The sequence below is a fragment of the Myxocyprinus asiaticus genome, chromosome 34 (genome assembly GCF_019703515.2).
Source record: "Myxocyprinus asiaticus isolate MX2 ecotype Aquarium Trade chromosome 34, UBuf_Myxa_2, whole genome shotgun sequence".
Taxonomy (NCBI): Eukaryota; Metazoa; Chordata; class Actinopteri; order Cypriniformes; family Catostomidae; genus Myxocyprinus; species Myxocyprinus asiaticus.
In genome coordinates this window covers 4,706,155-4,724,356 of record NC_059377.1, presented here as the reverse complement: position 1 = coordinate 4,724,356, position 18,202 = coordinate 4,706,155, and the positions used below count along the sequence as shown (strand labels likewise).

The window sequence follows — 18,202 nt, the reverse complement described above, 5'->3', positions numbered from 1 at the left end:
GAGTACTGTACAGTTCACAAAAATAAGAATCTACATAAAAATCTACTTCTGTTTCTTAAAGATTTTGTCATGACTAAAACTAAAGCTAGTATGCGTTAGTAAAAAAATGCATGCATTTATATGTGTATTTTATTTGTTTATAACCAACTTACCAATATAATTAAAAATGATTGAATATAATTATTAATTCTGTTATTTTATTGAGAAACTGTGGAAAGGATGCCTTGGTTACTTTATATGCCTTGATGGTTAGAGTTTTATTGCATTGTAATTGCTTGTGTAATTATGTGTAATTATTTTAATTATTTGAGTAATTATAGTATAATTTGTTTTTTTTTAACAGAATAAAACTACTAATTAGGGCTATGCGATAAATCACACATAGATTATATATTTAATATTATTTTGTTGGCAATTAAAAAATAAACAAAGTTAGTATCACATTTCATTTATTGCACTTTTTAATTAGGAATTACTTTTCCTAAATAGATATGTATTGTTAAATTGGTGCACATAATTAAAAAACGATTTAATATAATTCTTCCTGTTCATTTAGTGAAAAACTGCATGCCTTTTTTTATATGCCTTGATAAGAGTTTTATCACATTTCTATTGTTTGTGAAATAATGTATAATTATTTTGATTATTTTACTAATTATAGTATAATTATTTAACAGACTAACACTGCTAATTTGAGTTGTGCGATACATTGCATATTTATAATATATTTAATTTTATTTTGATGGCAATTAAAAATTGATTAAAAACATTCAATTTTAATTAATTATGTTTCCTAAATATATAGCATGTAGGTAAATACCGCTGTTTATTAATATGTATTGTTATATTGGTGCATTTTTAAGAAAAGTATTATATTTTATATCATTCTTACTTGTGGATATTTTGTGAAGAAAAATAATCAGATTTTTTGCCTTAAAATGTCTTTGTTATTTCAAAGCAAATACATAATTATTGAGATTTAGTGTATATCACCAAAAGGCTGGAAAAAAAAAATTATAAGCAGCGTCTGGGCAGAGCGAGGCCATGAAGATAAGTTGTGAATGAGTTCCACCTGTGTGCCACACCGGTCTCGCATTCCAGTGAGGGGCAGCAGAAGAGACAGAGAGACACACGGAGCTGTGTGTGTGTGTGTGTGTGTGTGTGTGTGTGTGTGTTCGGCGTGTCTGCGGGGAAGCAGCGCATGAAGTTGTTTTATGTTATATTAAATAAATAAATGTCTACGTGTTTGTTAAGCTGGTCCCAGCCTCCTCCTTGCCCATGCATTCCTTGAATGCTATACTGGTGCCCGGGAAAACCCGGGAAGGAGGAAGGATGCACTGCCATGGAGTCCTCACTGCTGCCATCCGCTGGGAAGCGGAGGAGCCACTGCCGTCTGCCAGGAGAAGGAGGAGCCATTACCCTCCACCAGGGGACGGAGGACTCGCTGCCGTCTGCTGGGAGGTGGAGGAGTCGCTGCCGTCCGCCAGGATCCAGAGGAACTGCTGCCGTCCACTAGGATGAGGAGGAGCCGTTGCCATCTGCCAGGGGACGGAGGACTCGCTGCCGTCTGCCGGGAGGTGGAGGAACCGCTGCCATCCGCCAGGGGACGGAGGAGCGGCTATCGTCTGCCAGGGGACGGAGGAGTGGCTGAGGACCAGTTGACAGCGTGTCTGGGGCCGGCGGGTCTGTCTCTCTCTCCTCTCTCCTTTCTCTTCTCTCTCTCTCTATACTCCCCCACCCCTCTCCTGTCCCTCGTCTTGTTCCCACTCTCCCAAACACGTCAGACCCGGAGACCATCCTGATGTGCCAACGCTCCCTCCCTAGAAATGGGGGGTGGGGGGTGGTAGGTTACAGCCTGGAGAATTCCCCGGCCTGAGTTTGGAGATGGGGGTAAGTGGCGAGCAGGGCGGGGCTGAGCGAGGCTGGGAAGATAGATGGTGAATGAGTTCCACCTGCGTGCCACACCAGTCTTGTGTTCCAGTGAGGGGCGGCGGGAGTATTTAAGGAGAGGAGACAGTGGCAGACGAGAGAGAGACACACACGGAGCTGTGTGTGTGTGTTCGTGTCTGCGGGGAAGCAGCATGTGAAGTTGTTTTATGTTATGTTTAAGAAATAAATGTCTACGTGTTTGTTAAGCTGGTCCAAGCTTCCTACTTGGCCATGCATTCCTTGAATCATTACACCCTCCCTCTCATCTTGTTATCAGAAGCAGCAGATGAGCATTATACGATTAGAACAGAGGCCAGATGATGCTGGCTCACACAGCATGTTAATATGATGTTAAAACACTTTATCAGCATCAGGCAGCCCATGAACCAGCCACAGGGGGAGGAGCACAATCCCGGGTGCCCTAAGAGCGACAGAAGACGGGGCTTTTGCAAACTGTGGTCAGGTCAGTAATGCAAGGTTAAATTTTTTCTGGTTAGACTTCCTAAATGCCAAGATTACTCGATAGATTTCAAAACTATAAATACCCAGATAGCACACATAGATCTCTGAGATGTCTGTTTTAGATCTTTTCATCTGGAAAGCATCACATTCTAATTAACATCTGCAAAATATCTTTAAAAGATCAGATTTAAAAACATTTTAAATCATAAACATCTCAAAGACATCTGCTGAATGTCATATTTACATCCGAGACATACATTCTGACATACTGTACATCTTATAGACGTTTTGCAGATGAGCAGACAACGTAAAAAATAAGTCTTCAAGATGTAAACACACATTTTAAATATATGTCTGGATGGTGTACGTGTGCTATCAGAGATATAAACCTTACTTAATAGTGCTCATCAATCCTGCCTGTCACTGCCAACTTTCCCTTTCACAAATATGGTTATGATATATATTGGCACCTGCAAGATTTCATCCTCAGAAATCTGTATAAGTATAGTATAGCTACCCTTATTTGTAGGGAGGTCCGATGGCATGCTTTTGATGCTTGTCAAAAACAACACCAAAGCGTTCAATTCTGGTGACTTTGAGAGAAGTATTTATTGATTTTCTCAAGTAAGTGTAGCACTGGCTAATGCTTTAAAGACAGTAACCGTTCAGAAGAAATGCGTTCTCGTGTTACAAAAGCAAAACGCAGTGCAACGACAAGAGCAGAACGCAGGTATTTTGAGACACATTTTTGAACAGTTGAAGTTCTTTTAACTTGGCACGGCATCTAAACATGTAGCACTCACGTGAGACATGCTAAAAACTTAGTTAAAGTGGCATAGTGGTCAAAAACATCTATCCAGCCAATGATTATGGAAAACAATTGAAAAACATTCAGTGTGAACAGCCCCATATTCTCATGACACAGCACTAACTGAAGTTTCTCAAAGTTACCTCTCAAAAAAGCAGAATTTTGTTTCAGTCGATTGTAAGTAAATATCCACTTTATCCATCGCTGTTTGTTCTGTGTTCGTAAATATGCCGACACTGTTTTACAGTGTTTGAAACCATTCCAAATGATTCAGTAAGAGAGCGGTGTGAACGAATTGGTTCAGACTGTTTTACAAGCCCATTTGTCCTATTCACTAAAAAGAACTGACTCAAAAGAATGATTCATTCGTGAATTGTGCACTGCTAGTTCTTTTAAACAGTCAACAAAATAAGGGACACTTCACGATTGCTTAAATATTTGCAGAAAAAATGTTTCTCAGGTCAGTCAGAGTGCTCATGTTATGCACAGTGAGCACGGCAGTAAAGCTGCAGGTACAACTGATGACATATGGGCTTCCTTTTCACTAAAAATAGTTCAAATTTAGCCATAATTGACATAATTCCAGCTCATCATTGTGCAACTGATTTTGCTTAAGAAACAATATTTTAGGGGCCTGGGTATCTCAGTGAGTATTGACGCCGACTACCACCCCTGGAGTCGCGAGTTTGAATCCAGGGCGTGCTGAGTGACTCCAGCCAGGTCTCAAAAAAATTGGCCCGGTTGCTAGTGAGGGTAGAGTCACATGGGGTAACCTCCTCGTGGTCACTATAATGTGGTTCTCGCTCTCGGTGGGGCACATGGTGAGTTGTGCATGGATGCTGCGGAGAATAGCGTGATACAGTGCCTGACGTGGTCTTCTGCTGTTGTAGCCCATCCGCCTCAAGGTTTGACGTAATGTAGCATTTCAGAGATGCTACTTCTGCTCACTACAATTATACAGAGTGGTTATTTGAGTTACTGTAGCCTTTCTGTCAGCTCGAACCAGTCTGGACATTCTCCGTTGACCTCTCTCATCAACAAGATGTTTACGTCCACAGAACTGATGCTCACTGGATGTTTTTGGTTTTTGGCACCATTCAGAGTAAATTCTAGAGACTGTTGTGCATGAAAATCCCAGGAGATCAACAGTTACAGAAATAAATCAAACCAGCCCGTCTGGCACCAACAATCATGCCATGCTCCAAATCACTGAGATCATATTTTTCCCCATTCTGATGGTTGATGTGAACATATCTGCATGATTTTATGCATTGCACAGCTGCCACACGATTGGCTGATTAGATAATGGCATGAATAAGTAGGTGTACAGGTGTTCCTAATAAAGTGAGAGTATTTTGCTATCAGGGGCGGAAAGAGTACTGAAAAATAATACTCAAGTAAAAGTAATGTTACTTCTTAAAAAATGTAGTTTGAGTAGAGTAAAATTACCTGTCCTAAAAACTACTCAAGTAAGAGTAAAAGAGTAGCTCATTTGAGTAGGGAGTATTGAATACTGAGTTGCAAAAGCTATGCCCCTTTATAATAAAAACTCTATGCTGCAATTTAAAAATGCAGCACACATACTGTAATTTACATTCCCTTTTATGGCTGTTTGCCAGATAGAATAATAAATATAGGTATTTTATAGGTGTTTGTGATTGACAACTTTTAAAATACATCACTTATCTGTGATACTTTAAACACTACATGAATCTGATTTTTAAATAAATAAAAGGGCGACATGATTACTGAAATGAAAAGACGAAAAAGTTATTTTTAATATCTTAATGTATGAAACAATTACATTAAAATCAGTTTATGTGTAGGGTCTAAATTTTCCTTAATGCCGACTGAGAGAGTTATTGTTGCGCATAAAACATTTTTAAAACAATGCATGGAATGTAAAAAAAAAAAAAAAAAAAAAAAAAACACTAAAAAGTAGGGTCACTTTGCGCGTCATGTCCCGCACAATTGGTACAGGGGCCACATTGGGCTTTAAAGGAATAATTCACACAAAAATGAAAATTCTCTCATCATTTAGTCACCCTTATGTCATCCTGGATGTGTATGAAAGAAATTAAGATTTTTAGAAGAATATCTCATCTCTTTTGGTCCATACAATGCAAGTGAATGGGTGCCAAAATCTTTAAGCTCCAAAAATCACATAAGACAGCATAAATGCAGCCTAATCCATGTGACTCCAGTGGTTAAATCAATGTCTCCAGAAGAGATATGATAGGTTGGGTGAGAAACAATCAATATTTAAGTCAATCTTTTCTATAAATTCTCCTCCCTGCTCAGTAAATCTCCACTTTAACTTTCACTTTCTTTTGTTTTTAGTGATTCACATTCTTCATGCATATTGCATATCTACTGGGCAGGGAGAAGAAATTCTCACAAAAATTGACTTAAATATTGATGTTTCTCACCCACATCTATCATATAACTTCTGAAGAGCATCAACATTTTGGAATCCATTCACTTGTATTGTATGGACCTAAAGAGCTGAAATATTCTTCTAAAAATCCTCATTTGTGTTCTGTTGAAGAAAGAAAGTCATACACATCCGGGATGGCATGAGGGTGAATAAACGATAAGAGAATTTTCATTTTTGAGTGAACTATTTCTTTAAGTAGCACATGGGGAGCCACACTGTATGTTGATACTTTTCTATCAGGCATTAGAAAAAAACATGATAAAGGCTAAGCATAATTATAAATTATTTTATCATCTCTACTTTCCTGGTCATTTATTTCACAAATTAACACACTCTCTACATTAGGGGTCGGCATTATTAAAAAAAAAAAACTAGCAATATTATAAAAAAAATATTATTATCTGGTTTAATTCTTCAACCGCTCCTTGGTGTCGGCTGGAGGCGAACTCCTGTCCTTCTACCTCATTGCAGGCTTTACTCACGGCCCCCTTGCCCATTAACCCTGCGCACAGTAGTCCTCTCTACTCTTAAGATATGGTCCCAGTTTAGGCGGCATTACAAGTTTCATTTTGCCTCTTCATTAATGCCAGTTGCTATGAACCATTAATTTCCTTCTTCAAGCACAGACCCTGTATTTAAGGTGTGGCGTGATAAAGGACTAAAATGTTTTAGAGACCTCTTTAAGGATGGCACCTTTTACAGTTATAATACGATGTCCTATGACTTTGAGCTGCCAAAGTCCCACCTGTTTCGATATCTTCAGGCTAGGCATTGTTCGCGTTCTCTACTTCCTAATTTTCCGTGCTTGCCGCCCAAGCTCGTTTGGGAAGAGTTCCTCGAGCTTAACTTCTCTCATAAGGCGCTTATTTCCAAGGTTTTCTATCAGTTAATGGAATTAGAGGACTGCTCCATAGTTAAAATTAAAAATGCCTGGGAATGTGAGATGGGAGAGAGGTTTGTGGCGGAATGGTGGGGGAAGGCTCTTAACATAACTCATACTAGCTCTATATGTGCACAGCTGGGGCTCATACAGTTTAAAATATGGCATAGGGTTCATTATTCCAAACCGCAGCTTTCGGCAATTTTTCTTAATGTTGATGATCGATGTGATAGGTGCATATATCTCACCCTGTAATCTAAGTCATATGTTTGTTTTTTTTTGTTTTTTTTTGTTTTGTTTTTTGTCCGAAGCGATGCAATTTTTGGAACAATTATTTTGAAACTATGACTGAAATATTTAAAGTTAATAGGTGCCCTACTAAGGACTGGATTCAGTTTTCCTCTACTCAATTAGATGTGCTCGCCTTTACGTCTTTGTTGGCTAGAAGGCGAATTTTGTTTCTCTGGAAATCTTCCAAACCCCCTGGTACTTCGCAATGGCTTGTGGACATGATACATTTCTTGAAACTGGAGAAGATAAGATGCTCTCGCTTTGATAGATCTGTCTCCTTTCATGATAAATGGCAACCCCTTATAACATAATTCTATTCTCTACGTACTTTACATGATGATTGAATTTGAATTGAAACCCCTTTTCCCCTTTTAAATTTTTTATTTATTTATTTTATTTATGGTTTTCTTATCCCTCTGTGTTTTGTTTTGTATGTAATATATATATATATATATATATATATATATATATATATATATATATATAAATAATAATGTGGAAGGTTGATACTACGTGGAACGGGTTGTATGACTCTGTCAATTGTTATGTCATGCTGTATGTTTGTGCCTACTTTCCACTCAATATATATATATATATATATATATATAATAATATTATTAAAAATGTCGCTGTTTTATTCGGTTACAAGCTACTCAACTTATTCAGACAAAAGTAGTGAGTGGTTTTCTCATTTCCTTGTTATTGTTGTTTGATTAATAGCGTTCATATGACATAGCCTAGTAGTAGGTGCTCAATTCGGTTACATGTACACTTCAAGTATGACATTTTGATGCAAATACACTTTGTCCCACTATTTACGTTCACTTTAAACCAAACCGACTGCATTTACATTAATGCATCATCAAGACGGGCATTGGAGGAATTATAAAGTGTATTTGACCATTTAGGCACGTACCCACAATAGTGCTCTCGGAGCACACGCGCATGTAAAGCGTACAAACATTAGCCGCCTGTCAATCAAACAGCACGCAGCTACAGATGCCTAGAAATAAAAAGTAAATCTTTTATATTTTATCTAGCTCAACCAACCAGTGGTTGTCTTGCTATCGCGATCTATATAATGAACACCCCTGGTCTAGATGTAGAACATAGGCTAAGTATAGAAAATTACTCAAAAGTTTATCATTGATATCGAGGACATCTCTCTCTTTTTTCTTTTTCTTTTAGATAAACTTCAAGACTGTTTTATCTTCCAGCCCTATTGATAATATTGCCTTAATTTCTCACATCAACCCAATAATCTCAGTGATAGATAGTTCAATTACAGGCTACGTTATAGACACACAGAATCTAGTAAGCAGAAATATGAAATTTACCTTGATATGTTTCTTAAAATTAGAGGCAGGATTAATGCTGATATCTGGCTTGAGCAAGTTAAACTCACATGACACAGTCAGGCAATTGGCCTTTTTCAATGCGAAAAGCCCTTTCAGGTGCGGCCGTGATGTTCAGGTGTTGAACTGTGTTAGAGGCATTCTCCACATCCATAACAGTTGGCGCCGGATCTACAGCTGCCGTATGTGTGATTTGATTTGACGGGAGTCACGAGACTCTCCCTAGCCAATCATGTTGATAGATAAAAATAAAATCAGGACAGGGAAGTAGCGAACACAGAATGTGGGAAAATAGCGCATTAAAAGTACAGTTACAGCACTTAAAATATACTCAAGTAAAAATAAAAGTATACCATTTTTAAACTACTTAAGTACAATTCCTGGGAAAAACTACTTAATTACAGTAAAGCGAGTATTTGTAATTCGTTACTTTACACCCCTGTTTGCTATACTAACTCTGCAAGATTATATGGTTAGTTGAATGTTATATACACGTCCCCAGGGTCCAAAATTAACTTTTTAGCCCAGACGAAAATAAAATACCAGCCAGTCATATTTCTTCCTGGCCAATTTTTTGTAATTATTATTTAATTGCATTTTACAAGTGGATTTTACCGACATGAGGGACAAATAAACAATACTGTAAGAGGGACAAATAAACAATACTGTAAGAATGTTTAAAATTAAACATCTATTTTAAAGAATTGTATTGTTTTATTTTATTTTTTATGAAATATTTAATTGCCAGATAGTCCATATAAAATTATTTTTCAGATTATTTCCTTATTACAACCAAACTAAATTTGTATTCTAAACTGCATGTTGTCATATGAATGACCAGTAAGTAACTCTCATGAGTCTCCTGAGCCTTAAGTACACACATAATATTGTAATCTTGGTTTATTTGGAGACAGTCAGTTAATTCAGTCAGCTCCAACTGATTCTTTGATTTACTAAAAGGAGCCGACTCATAGAGTCATTGATTCAGGAACTGGACAACACTGGTAGCACTGTAGTTGTTGATTCACTAAAGAATCGGCTCAAAAGAATACTTTCTTTGGGAATCAGACTACACTGTCACGTTTTATGTCTCGCACTGTATATTCAAAAGAACCGGCTTAAAAGAGTCATTCGGTTGGAAATCAGTCTACACTGGTAGAGCTTTATGTCTCACACTGAAGATAAACAGAAGCAGTGAAGAGTATTTTATTCCGGTTTTCTGTCCACATCACCGGAAGAATGCACATTCAAGAACCGAATGTCTTGAAAATCTTTCGGTTCCTGTATTATAATGCAATCATTACCAGATAATTTGTATATGTGGTGGTGGGTTATTTTTTTTATTTTTTTATTTTTCTCGATTTTGTTCTCCCCTTTTTCTCCCCAATTTGGAATGCCCAATTCCCAACGCACTCTAAGTCCTCGTGGTGGCATAGTGACTCACCTCAATCCGGGTGGCGGAGGACAAATCTCAGTTGCCTCCACTTCTGAGACATCAACCCTTGCATCTTATCACGTGGCTTGTTGAGCGCTTTACCACGGAGACATAGCGCATGTGGAGGCTTCACGCCATTCACCGCGGCATCCACACACAACTTACCACACGCTCCACCGAGAGCAAGAACCACATTATAGCGACCACGAGGACGTTACCCCATGTGACTCTACCCTCCCTAGCAACCGGGCCAAATTGGTTGCTTAGGAGACCTGGCTGAGTCACTCAGCACGCCCTGTATTCGAACTCGCAACTCCAGGGGTGGTAGTCATCATCTTTACTCGCTGAGCTACCCAGGCCCCCCGTGGTGGTGGGTTATTAAAACGTACTCGCACATCCACAGGAAATCTGAAAATGGTATTCCCTTCACCCCAATGGCATGATAGCTCCTGAATATTGCCATTATCTTGCTTCTAGATTTACAGCTAACTGAGACTATCGATGAGCAGCGGTACTAGCTAATGAGAGCCGTTCTATGTAAACACCTGCAACATTACTGGTTGTACACCTACAGAGCCCCCTTGAGGACAAAACTGAAAAATTTAACATTATTTTACAAGCTCCCGCCAGAATGGCACCATGAAATTCACTGGCTAAATAGAAAATTTACCCGCATCTGGTGCTTGGCGGGTGTTAATTTCGGACCCTACATGTCCCTATCAGAACAGAGGCCATTTTTGGGTTGTGACCCAGCAGTCTTTATCCATTCCAGCTTGGAACCAAATCGCCTGCACATCCAGGAAGAGATCTGGCAACATTACAGCGACCACAACATTAGACTCAGGACAACCACTGAGTGTCCAGTGATGACAGCTGCACGTTCTGGCCACACATTTGAGAACGAATCTGTTATGAACTGAAACTGGCAGCCATTTTAAGTCTCTGTGTCTTCATTTTCTCTGCCTGTAAATGCAGTCAATATTTAATCCGCTCCAGAGAACAGCATGAAATCTCTCCCCCCTCCCCTTCTCTCTCTCTCTCTCTCTCTCTCTCTCAATCGATTAATTTGAGCCCCTGCAGAAATTGCCATTTTAAAATCACAGAAATGAAAGTGCCTCATTATACCATCTGCTAAGGGAACATTTATTACAACATCCTTGGTCATCAGAATAAATAAAACCATAAATAACAGAATATGAGATGACTACAGCATAGTGTAATACTATGTTTAAAAGTAATGAGAGCAACACAGCATTCCAGTTTGATTTTCACTTCATGTATGTGTACAAGTTTATAATTAATTCCAATATGATCATACGTGAAGTCGGTATGATGTTTCCGATAGTTTCAGTACCCTAGGATCGGCAACTATATGTTGACGCGCTGACATCCAGCATTCTTATCAGACATGTTTGCAGTGGTTTCAATGTGTTTACATTTCCACCTGGCGCGATTGGCAGAGCGTTGCATCAGCTGCATGGGAGACTAGCGTTCAAAGCCAGGCAGTAACCCCGTTTGAATAATCAATGACAAGCATAATTCGGAGGTTTCACTTTTCCCTCTAACTTTTTTACTCCACTAATGGTTAAGGTAAAGTTTGGGTTTGGGGGATAGAATCTATAAATATATGCTTTTCTCTTCATTGTATAACATCCTGTAAAACTGAAAACAACTTACTTCACTAGCTTTTGGTGACCTCTCCTGGACATAAATGGAGCTCACATGTGCCCATATGCCCTACAACTCTTACCACCACTGGGGGCAGTGTTTCGAAATTTCGGTCAACGTATACCGATTTTGATGAAAGAAATGTCGATCTACTCTTTCCGATTTCACGGTGAGATCAGGCTGTTACTTCACACAGATGAATTTATGAACCAATTAACAAAATAATGAAGCAATTACTGGTAATTTCAAATTAAGTAATTGCTCATTCAACTGGTAATATTGCAGAGCAACAGCCTTGAATAAAATTTTGAGATTTCATTTGATCTCATATGTGTCCCTCTGTATTTTGGCATTCAACATGCCTTAAAATGCTATCTAGGTAGGCAGCTTACAAGGTTTTGGACAACCTTCTTCTGTTTCTCCATCAACCGTTTTTCTTCTTGCTTTTTCTCATTTTCTCTTTTCCATCAGTCTATTTTTGTTGGCTCAGTGTGATGAACTTGAATGAAAAATGTGTACGTAATATTTTGATTACAATACCGGGTGGATCGGGCGCAACTACCACCGCTCGCGTTAGAGAGAGTGCCACGTTAATATAACAAATACATCAGAGTGAGACCGCAGAAGGGGCATTTGGTTAGTGTTGATGTATACACTGTCAGCAAGACATGCCCTCGAGCGTGTAAACAGTGCAGATAAAGAATGAATTACCTTTACGAGCGATCCGAATGCAGTTGATCCGAGTCTCCTGAGGACAAAAGAGAAAGAGGATGTAAGTTATCAGGACAATCTGAGGGTGAGAGAATTGTGGGTGTTTGTGATTTATGTAAAAATCTGAATAGTCTTCCCTTAGGCACATAAATTGAAATGCTTGCTTTGATGACATTACTAGCAAATGAATAGAAACATCAGTTAGACATAACGACTCTGTTCCAAAACCAAGAGAGCTGCCTTGCTATTTACAGTATACTTAGCAGTGTTGGGGAAGCTACTTTGAAAATGTAGCTTACCAAGCTACAAACTACTCATAACTTAAAGAAGTATAACTAGTCAAGCTACTCCTTTTAAAAAGTAGTTAGCTACATTACAAGTTACTAACTAAAAGCAGCTAACTATATTGAAGCTATTTAAAGAAGGAAATATTTTTAGACATATAACAATCAGATGATATTATTGAATTATATCCTGATAGTTATATATTTCATTAGACATTCACTTACAAAAATGAACCACTGTTGTACTACAGTAGCCACCAGTTTAACCATGGTATTTGTAATAAAACCATAGTAACCACAAAATTAACCATAGCTATTACAATATTACTATAATAAAACCAGGGTTAAATTCCATAAGGGTTAAACAAATAGGGTGACAACATTAAAATGAGCATAAATGTGTACTTAATAGGGCGGTCAATGGATTTAACATTTTTAATTGAATTAGTTACATGGTATGCCCATTAATTAATTAAATTAATTGCATACATAAATATTTGCTGAGAAAGTATATATAAAAATATATATTATAAACAAATAATACAGATAATTAAAATGCATTACATTATTTAGGCCCACAAGTCAAACATTAAAAAAGACAATACAAAAAGTGGCTTTAGAATAGCCAATATATTGTTTATTTCCATATTACTGAACATAAGTCTATCATTGGCCTACAGTTCACAGCAATCCATTTCACAGTTAAATTTATCAGTCAGTCCGAGATTTATTATAAGGGCATGTCTGAGGATGCTTTTGGAGCATCTCGTTTGCGTTGCGTCATAAACACACAGTTTTTAGATCACTGTGTCAAATTAAACTAAGTTTGAAACTTAGAAAAACACATCTTGAGATCCCTGCTTTTGGATTTGCGCTCCATCAAGCTGAGTTTGTATGCAAGAACGCGTTCTCATCTTGTGTTGTCAGCTCTTGGTAAGTGCGGATTGTTCTCTGTCTGTTGGAGCTGGGCATTGCCTATACAGCTGAAGAAAACTGCCCCCTGGGAAAACAGGTGGTACTACAAGCTTGAATTGCTCAGATATATGAAATATTTATTATTCCGGTCCAGGGACATGATTAATTGCCTTATTTTTTTAATGCATTATTTTTTATATAATTAATCGCACCGAATTAACATGTTAATATTCACTAATAATACACTAACCCCCCCCCCCACCCCTTAATACCCCCCATTTGTGGTTCTTTATTTATATGCAATTTTAATACATACAAGAATGTTGTAGGCCTACACAATAGCCAAGTAAATGGGATCCCTGATATTGTTTAAATCTCCATTACTTAAGTGTTTTAAGTTAGTTGGCTGATTTTCATGAATTCTACTGTTTGTTTTTTTAGTTCAATCAATTTATCTGAGTTGTTTTAGTCCATTGCCAATGACAACGACATGAACAAAATTTTTTATATTATATGAAAGTGATTTTTGAGTTGACACAACTTAAAACATTAAAGTTTACTTAACATGTTAACTTGTCACTGTATCAATTTGTATACTTAAGTTGAATTAAGAAGCATTTTTGCCACCTCAACTCAAAAATATATCGTTACTGTCCGATGAAAAACACGTATCTCCACTTTTGGCAATTGTGACTTTTGACCATAGACGGAATATGCCGAATGACCTCTTCCCACTGTTTGAACTGTGCGTTGAAATGACCAATGAAAAGATGTTTAATCAGGCTGTCTGTTTAACTAGTGTCTTGTAAGATTGTTTATTAGAAAAGAGTTTTTCCATGCTCTTGAAAAATTTGTTTTTTGGAGATAACGTGTTTTTCATCAGACAGAGAAGATATGTTGAATCAACTACATTCAGTGCCAGGTAACTTCACATCATTTATCGCAAGATCTTCAGTACTATGAAATGTAAATTACTCTGAATCTAAAAAATTTTTAGATGACCAAAATCACCCTAAATATTGCCCAAACTAGCTTAAAGATGTCTGAACAAACTATTTAATATTGAACAATGGTGCTGATTTGCCAGCTCCCAGCATGCATTGTGGTATGAACAAATATTTATGATTAGTGTTATAGGTTTATTTTTTGCTGCATGCAGACTTTATCTTTGCTGTTGTTGTTGTTGTTGTTTTCATCATTACTGTTAGTTAATGGTTGTGTGGTGATGTTCAGAGTGATGTTTGTTGATTGTCAGGTTTGTGTGTCAAGTGTTGAGGTCTATGTGCTGACTGACTAGATATCACATTCTGCGTTTGCTTTGCAAGATGCTTGTGCATTAAGTAGCAAAGGTTGTACTGTGTACTTCACATAAAGTTTACAGATAAAGTACAAAAGTACTAAAAACAAGTTTAATTAATTAATTATATTTAGTTACTTGAACTAAACATGTCAAGTCCACATAACTTAAATCAAATGGTTTTGTCAATTGTTTGATCTGTTGACTCAGTTGAAAAAATTTATATTTATATATCCATGTAACTTAAGTCAAAGCAGAAAGATAACACAACTAAGTTAAGTTGAGTCAACGCAAATTCTTTGCCCCATAAAATGTAACTTGTTTAGGGCAATGAGTTTCCATAAATGTTTTAGGTTAAATGAACTGGGCTTACAGCACTTATTTTAAGTTTTATCAGGTATTGTCTGCTAGTGTTATATTATCAAATTCATCATATTTCAGAACCAGAATAATACACCAATGACGATCAACAACCTTAAATTCAGTCTAACGGCTATAAATATTTCTACTAATAATATAAAACTGTATTTTGCATGATTTTTTGTTAAAAATATATTTGTCCTTATGATCCCTTATGGGATTACTTAAATGTTTTTAGCCTAGATTTGTGATAAGTCTCTGTCTCTATGTAAAACTACACTTGTCACAAGCACATGAAGACACTTCGACCTGATATCATCTTGAATTCGTAATAATGGACACGTTGTGATTATGTTCCGCATATTTTATTGATCATCTATGTACAGTATATGCCACCACATGAGTTCTGGAAAATACTTTATGCGTCCTAGATAAATTTGTGCATGTAATTTTCCACTAAGGGAAAAGTCAAAAGAAGATGTGAGTTGCAACAGATGTTCTAAGTTGACGGTTTATATGTCATATGATTTGCTCACTTCTCTTACATCGTCAGAGCACAGAATGTAGCCATGCATTATGCTGCAGTTCTTAAAAAAGTGACCTGCCAAATGGCGAGTTGATTCCTTAAACTCCAGTATTGTTTCTCTTGTACAAAGAACAGAGACAGAGCTATATGGCATTATAATAGATTTGCAAGTGAACAGGACGTGCTTTGTATGTACACACGCACTCTCTGAGTGAGAGCTGGTAGATTTCACAAGAGTTGAGTGTAGATTCACGCTCGCACAACTGGTACATGGACGCTCTCTCACATGACATGCATTTGGTCTCAACACTTAATAGTACTGTATCGTAACGGCACAAAGCTACAGTCTATTAAGCTTAACTATGGTCTATTTTCACAAGGAGGAGGGCGGGGCCGGGCCATGAGGACACACGCCCAGCCCTGAATTGGGCTAATCAGCCGGGAGGGGGATAAAGACGAGCCGGAGGCACCAGTTCGGGAGAGAGAGAGACACAGGCGGCCGCTGTGTGTTTGTGTGTGTGTTTGTTTGTTTTAAGTTGAGTTTATGTCATTAAAGTTTACAGTGACTGTTCTGCTTTTTCCCGCCTCCTCCATGCCCATCCTGAACCGTTACATTGGTGCTGAAACCCAGGAAGGAGGCAGCGGGAACCGGCAGAACAGTCACTATAAACTTTAATGACATAAACTCAACTTAAAACAACATAAAACAAACATACACACACACACACACACACACACACACACACACACACACAGAGCGGCCGCATGTCTCTCTCTCTCTCCCGAACTGGCACCTCCGGCTCGTCTTTATCCCCCTCCTGGCTGATTAGCCCAATTCAGGGCCGGGCGTGTGCCCTCCTCCTCATCACATCTATTAAGCTATTAATTTTCATTTATCTTCACAATACATTTTTACTGATTTATTTATCTTTTGATTTTATTTGGTGAAGTTATCATCTTTCTCCCCGCCTCCCCTGACATGCTCTGGCGCCTCCCACTTTGAAAACTGTAGACTTAAATGATTTGGTTTTCCCAGTGCTACACGAGAGAGAAAGGATGGTTTAGATGTGTGTGTTTAATTACTCCCTCGTCTGCATTGCTGTGTTCACAATAAAATGTAACAACTGTTGCGTTTTGTGATGACTGTTGGAAAATTTTGCTCATTACTGGAAAAGCTACACTATTGCAAAAATAGCTGAACTACTGTCATGCTACAGAAATATTTTGTTAGAATGAAGCATCGCTACTTTAAGTTAACTACTCCCTAACACTGCTACATAGGCAGCTGCCTTCTAAGGAAGCAGATTTGGAACATTCTACATAGGCAGGAAATCCACATGCCACGTAAATAGTGAAGCAGGGGAGACTCACTTACAAATTGATTTCAATAGAGTTTGACATTACCATGTTGCTAAGCTAACAATGAAATACTCTACTAAGCTGGATCAGGGGTGTCAAAAATCCGGAACAGAATAGAAACTATAATTGAAGAGTTGAATATGAGCTTTGCAGTGACACTAAATGGATGTCACAAAGTTAAAAACGTGAATAAGTAAGTATAATATAAAGTGCCCATGGTGAGTGAAATCCTTTATTTACATGTAGGGCCTACACAAGCATACCATAGAACACAAATTATGATTAAAACTTGCATAATATTAAGCGTACAATCTAGTAGTATCTACACCTTTTTTATTATTAAAGCCATGCGGCCCACGGCACATAATTTTTTTCTGCATTTGGCCCCCGACCCCGAGTTTGGGCACCCCTGGGTTAGATTAAACTATTTTTATTCATATCAAATACTTTAACTATACTAAATTAATTATAAGTAAATTTATAATCAACATATCTCTCACTTCGACCACAATGTTGCTTTTTTTGTGAAGGAAACTTAAATAAAAAAAAATAAAAAAAATATATATATATATATAATGGTTTCCACTGCAAATACTGTTACAGGTGTAGGGTGTTTTGGGCTGTATTCCATTAGGATTTAATGTTTTGTATTGGTTTCCATTACAGATATGTATTGTTCCTTAATGGTATAAACTAGACAAAACATGCCGCCAACACATTACCAGTAGACCCCCACAGGGACCATTAAAGTTTCCATAAGGGGTAATGGCATGATGACATTTTTCTGGATTTTTTTGTTTGTTTGGTTTTTTTTTGTTTTGTTTTTTTACATATGAGTTCATTGTTCTATAAAAACATACTGTAAGTTTCAGAACTCAAAACTTCCTCACTGCAAAAAGAGCATTTGTTGAAACCAAGCTGCCAAAACAACTCATTGTCATGTTTGCATCTGACCGCCTCCATAACAACACATCAAAGTCTACTTAACCTTCAGTCATTTCCGTAGCCCGCCCAGTAGCGGTAAGCAGTGAGATGGCAAGGAGAGAGAGAGCAGGTCAATCATGAGCAGAGAGCCAATCATAACAGTGGCCGTTTATTGTCAAGTCTTAAAGGAGAAGCAGCACCAAAGCATTTCTGACAGGTCAGAATGAGGGTGGAAAATGATCACGCTTTACAAAAATATGACTGTATTTTGTGCTCACTAGTTTTCAGAACAGAGTCTAAGGCCACGTCCACGCTAATATACTTTCGATTGAAAACGCATGCATTTTGCAATGTTTACCCCACTTATCCACACTGAAACTAGATTTTCCACCACTGAAAAACTGACACTTTTGGAAACACTTTCTAGTACCACATACTTTTGAAAAAGATGACATGAAGAAACTGAAAACGTATTAGTGTGGACGTGGCCTAAGGGTCCAGTCCACCCCTATTCATCTGCATACACACACACACACACACGCACACACACACACTGGAGTC

The 18,202-nt window shown here is 37.8% G+C and overlaps 1 protein-coding gene across 2 annotated transcripts in view; it reads right to left on the bottom strand.

The window, feature by feature from the left end:
* Nucleotides 1-18,202, bottom strand: part of LOC127425690 (receptor-type tyrosine-protein phosphatase U-like) — a 477,304-nt gene that overhangs the window by 94,493 nt on the left and 364,609 nt on the right. For both annotated transcript variants that reach the window (XM_051671910.1, XM_051671912.1), the window contains exon 13: nucleotides 11,977-12,013. In XM_051671910.1, the coding sequence (XP_051527870.1) occupies nucleotides 11,977-12,013 (37 nt within the window). The remainder of the gene's footprint in view (nucleotides 1-11,976; nucleotides 12,014-18,202) is intronic.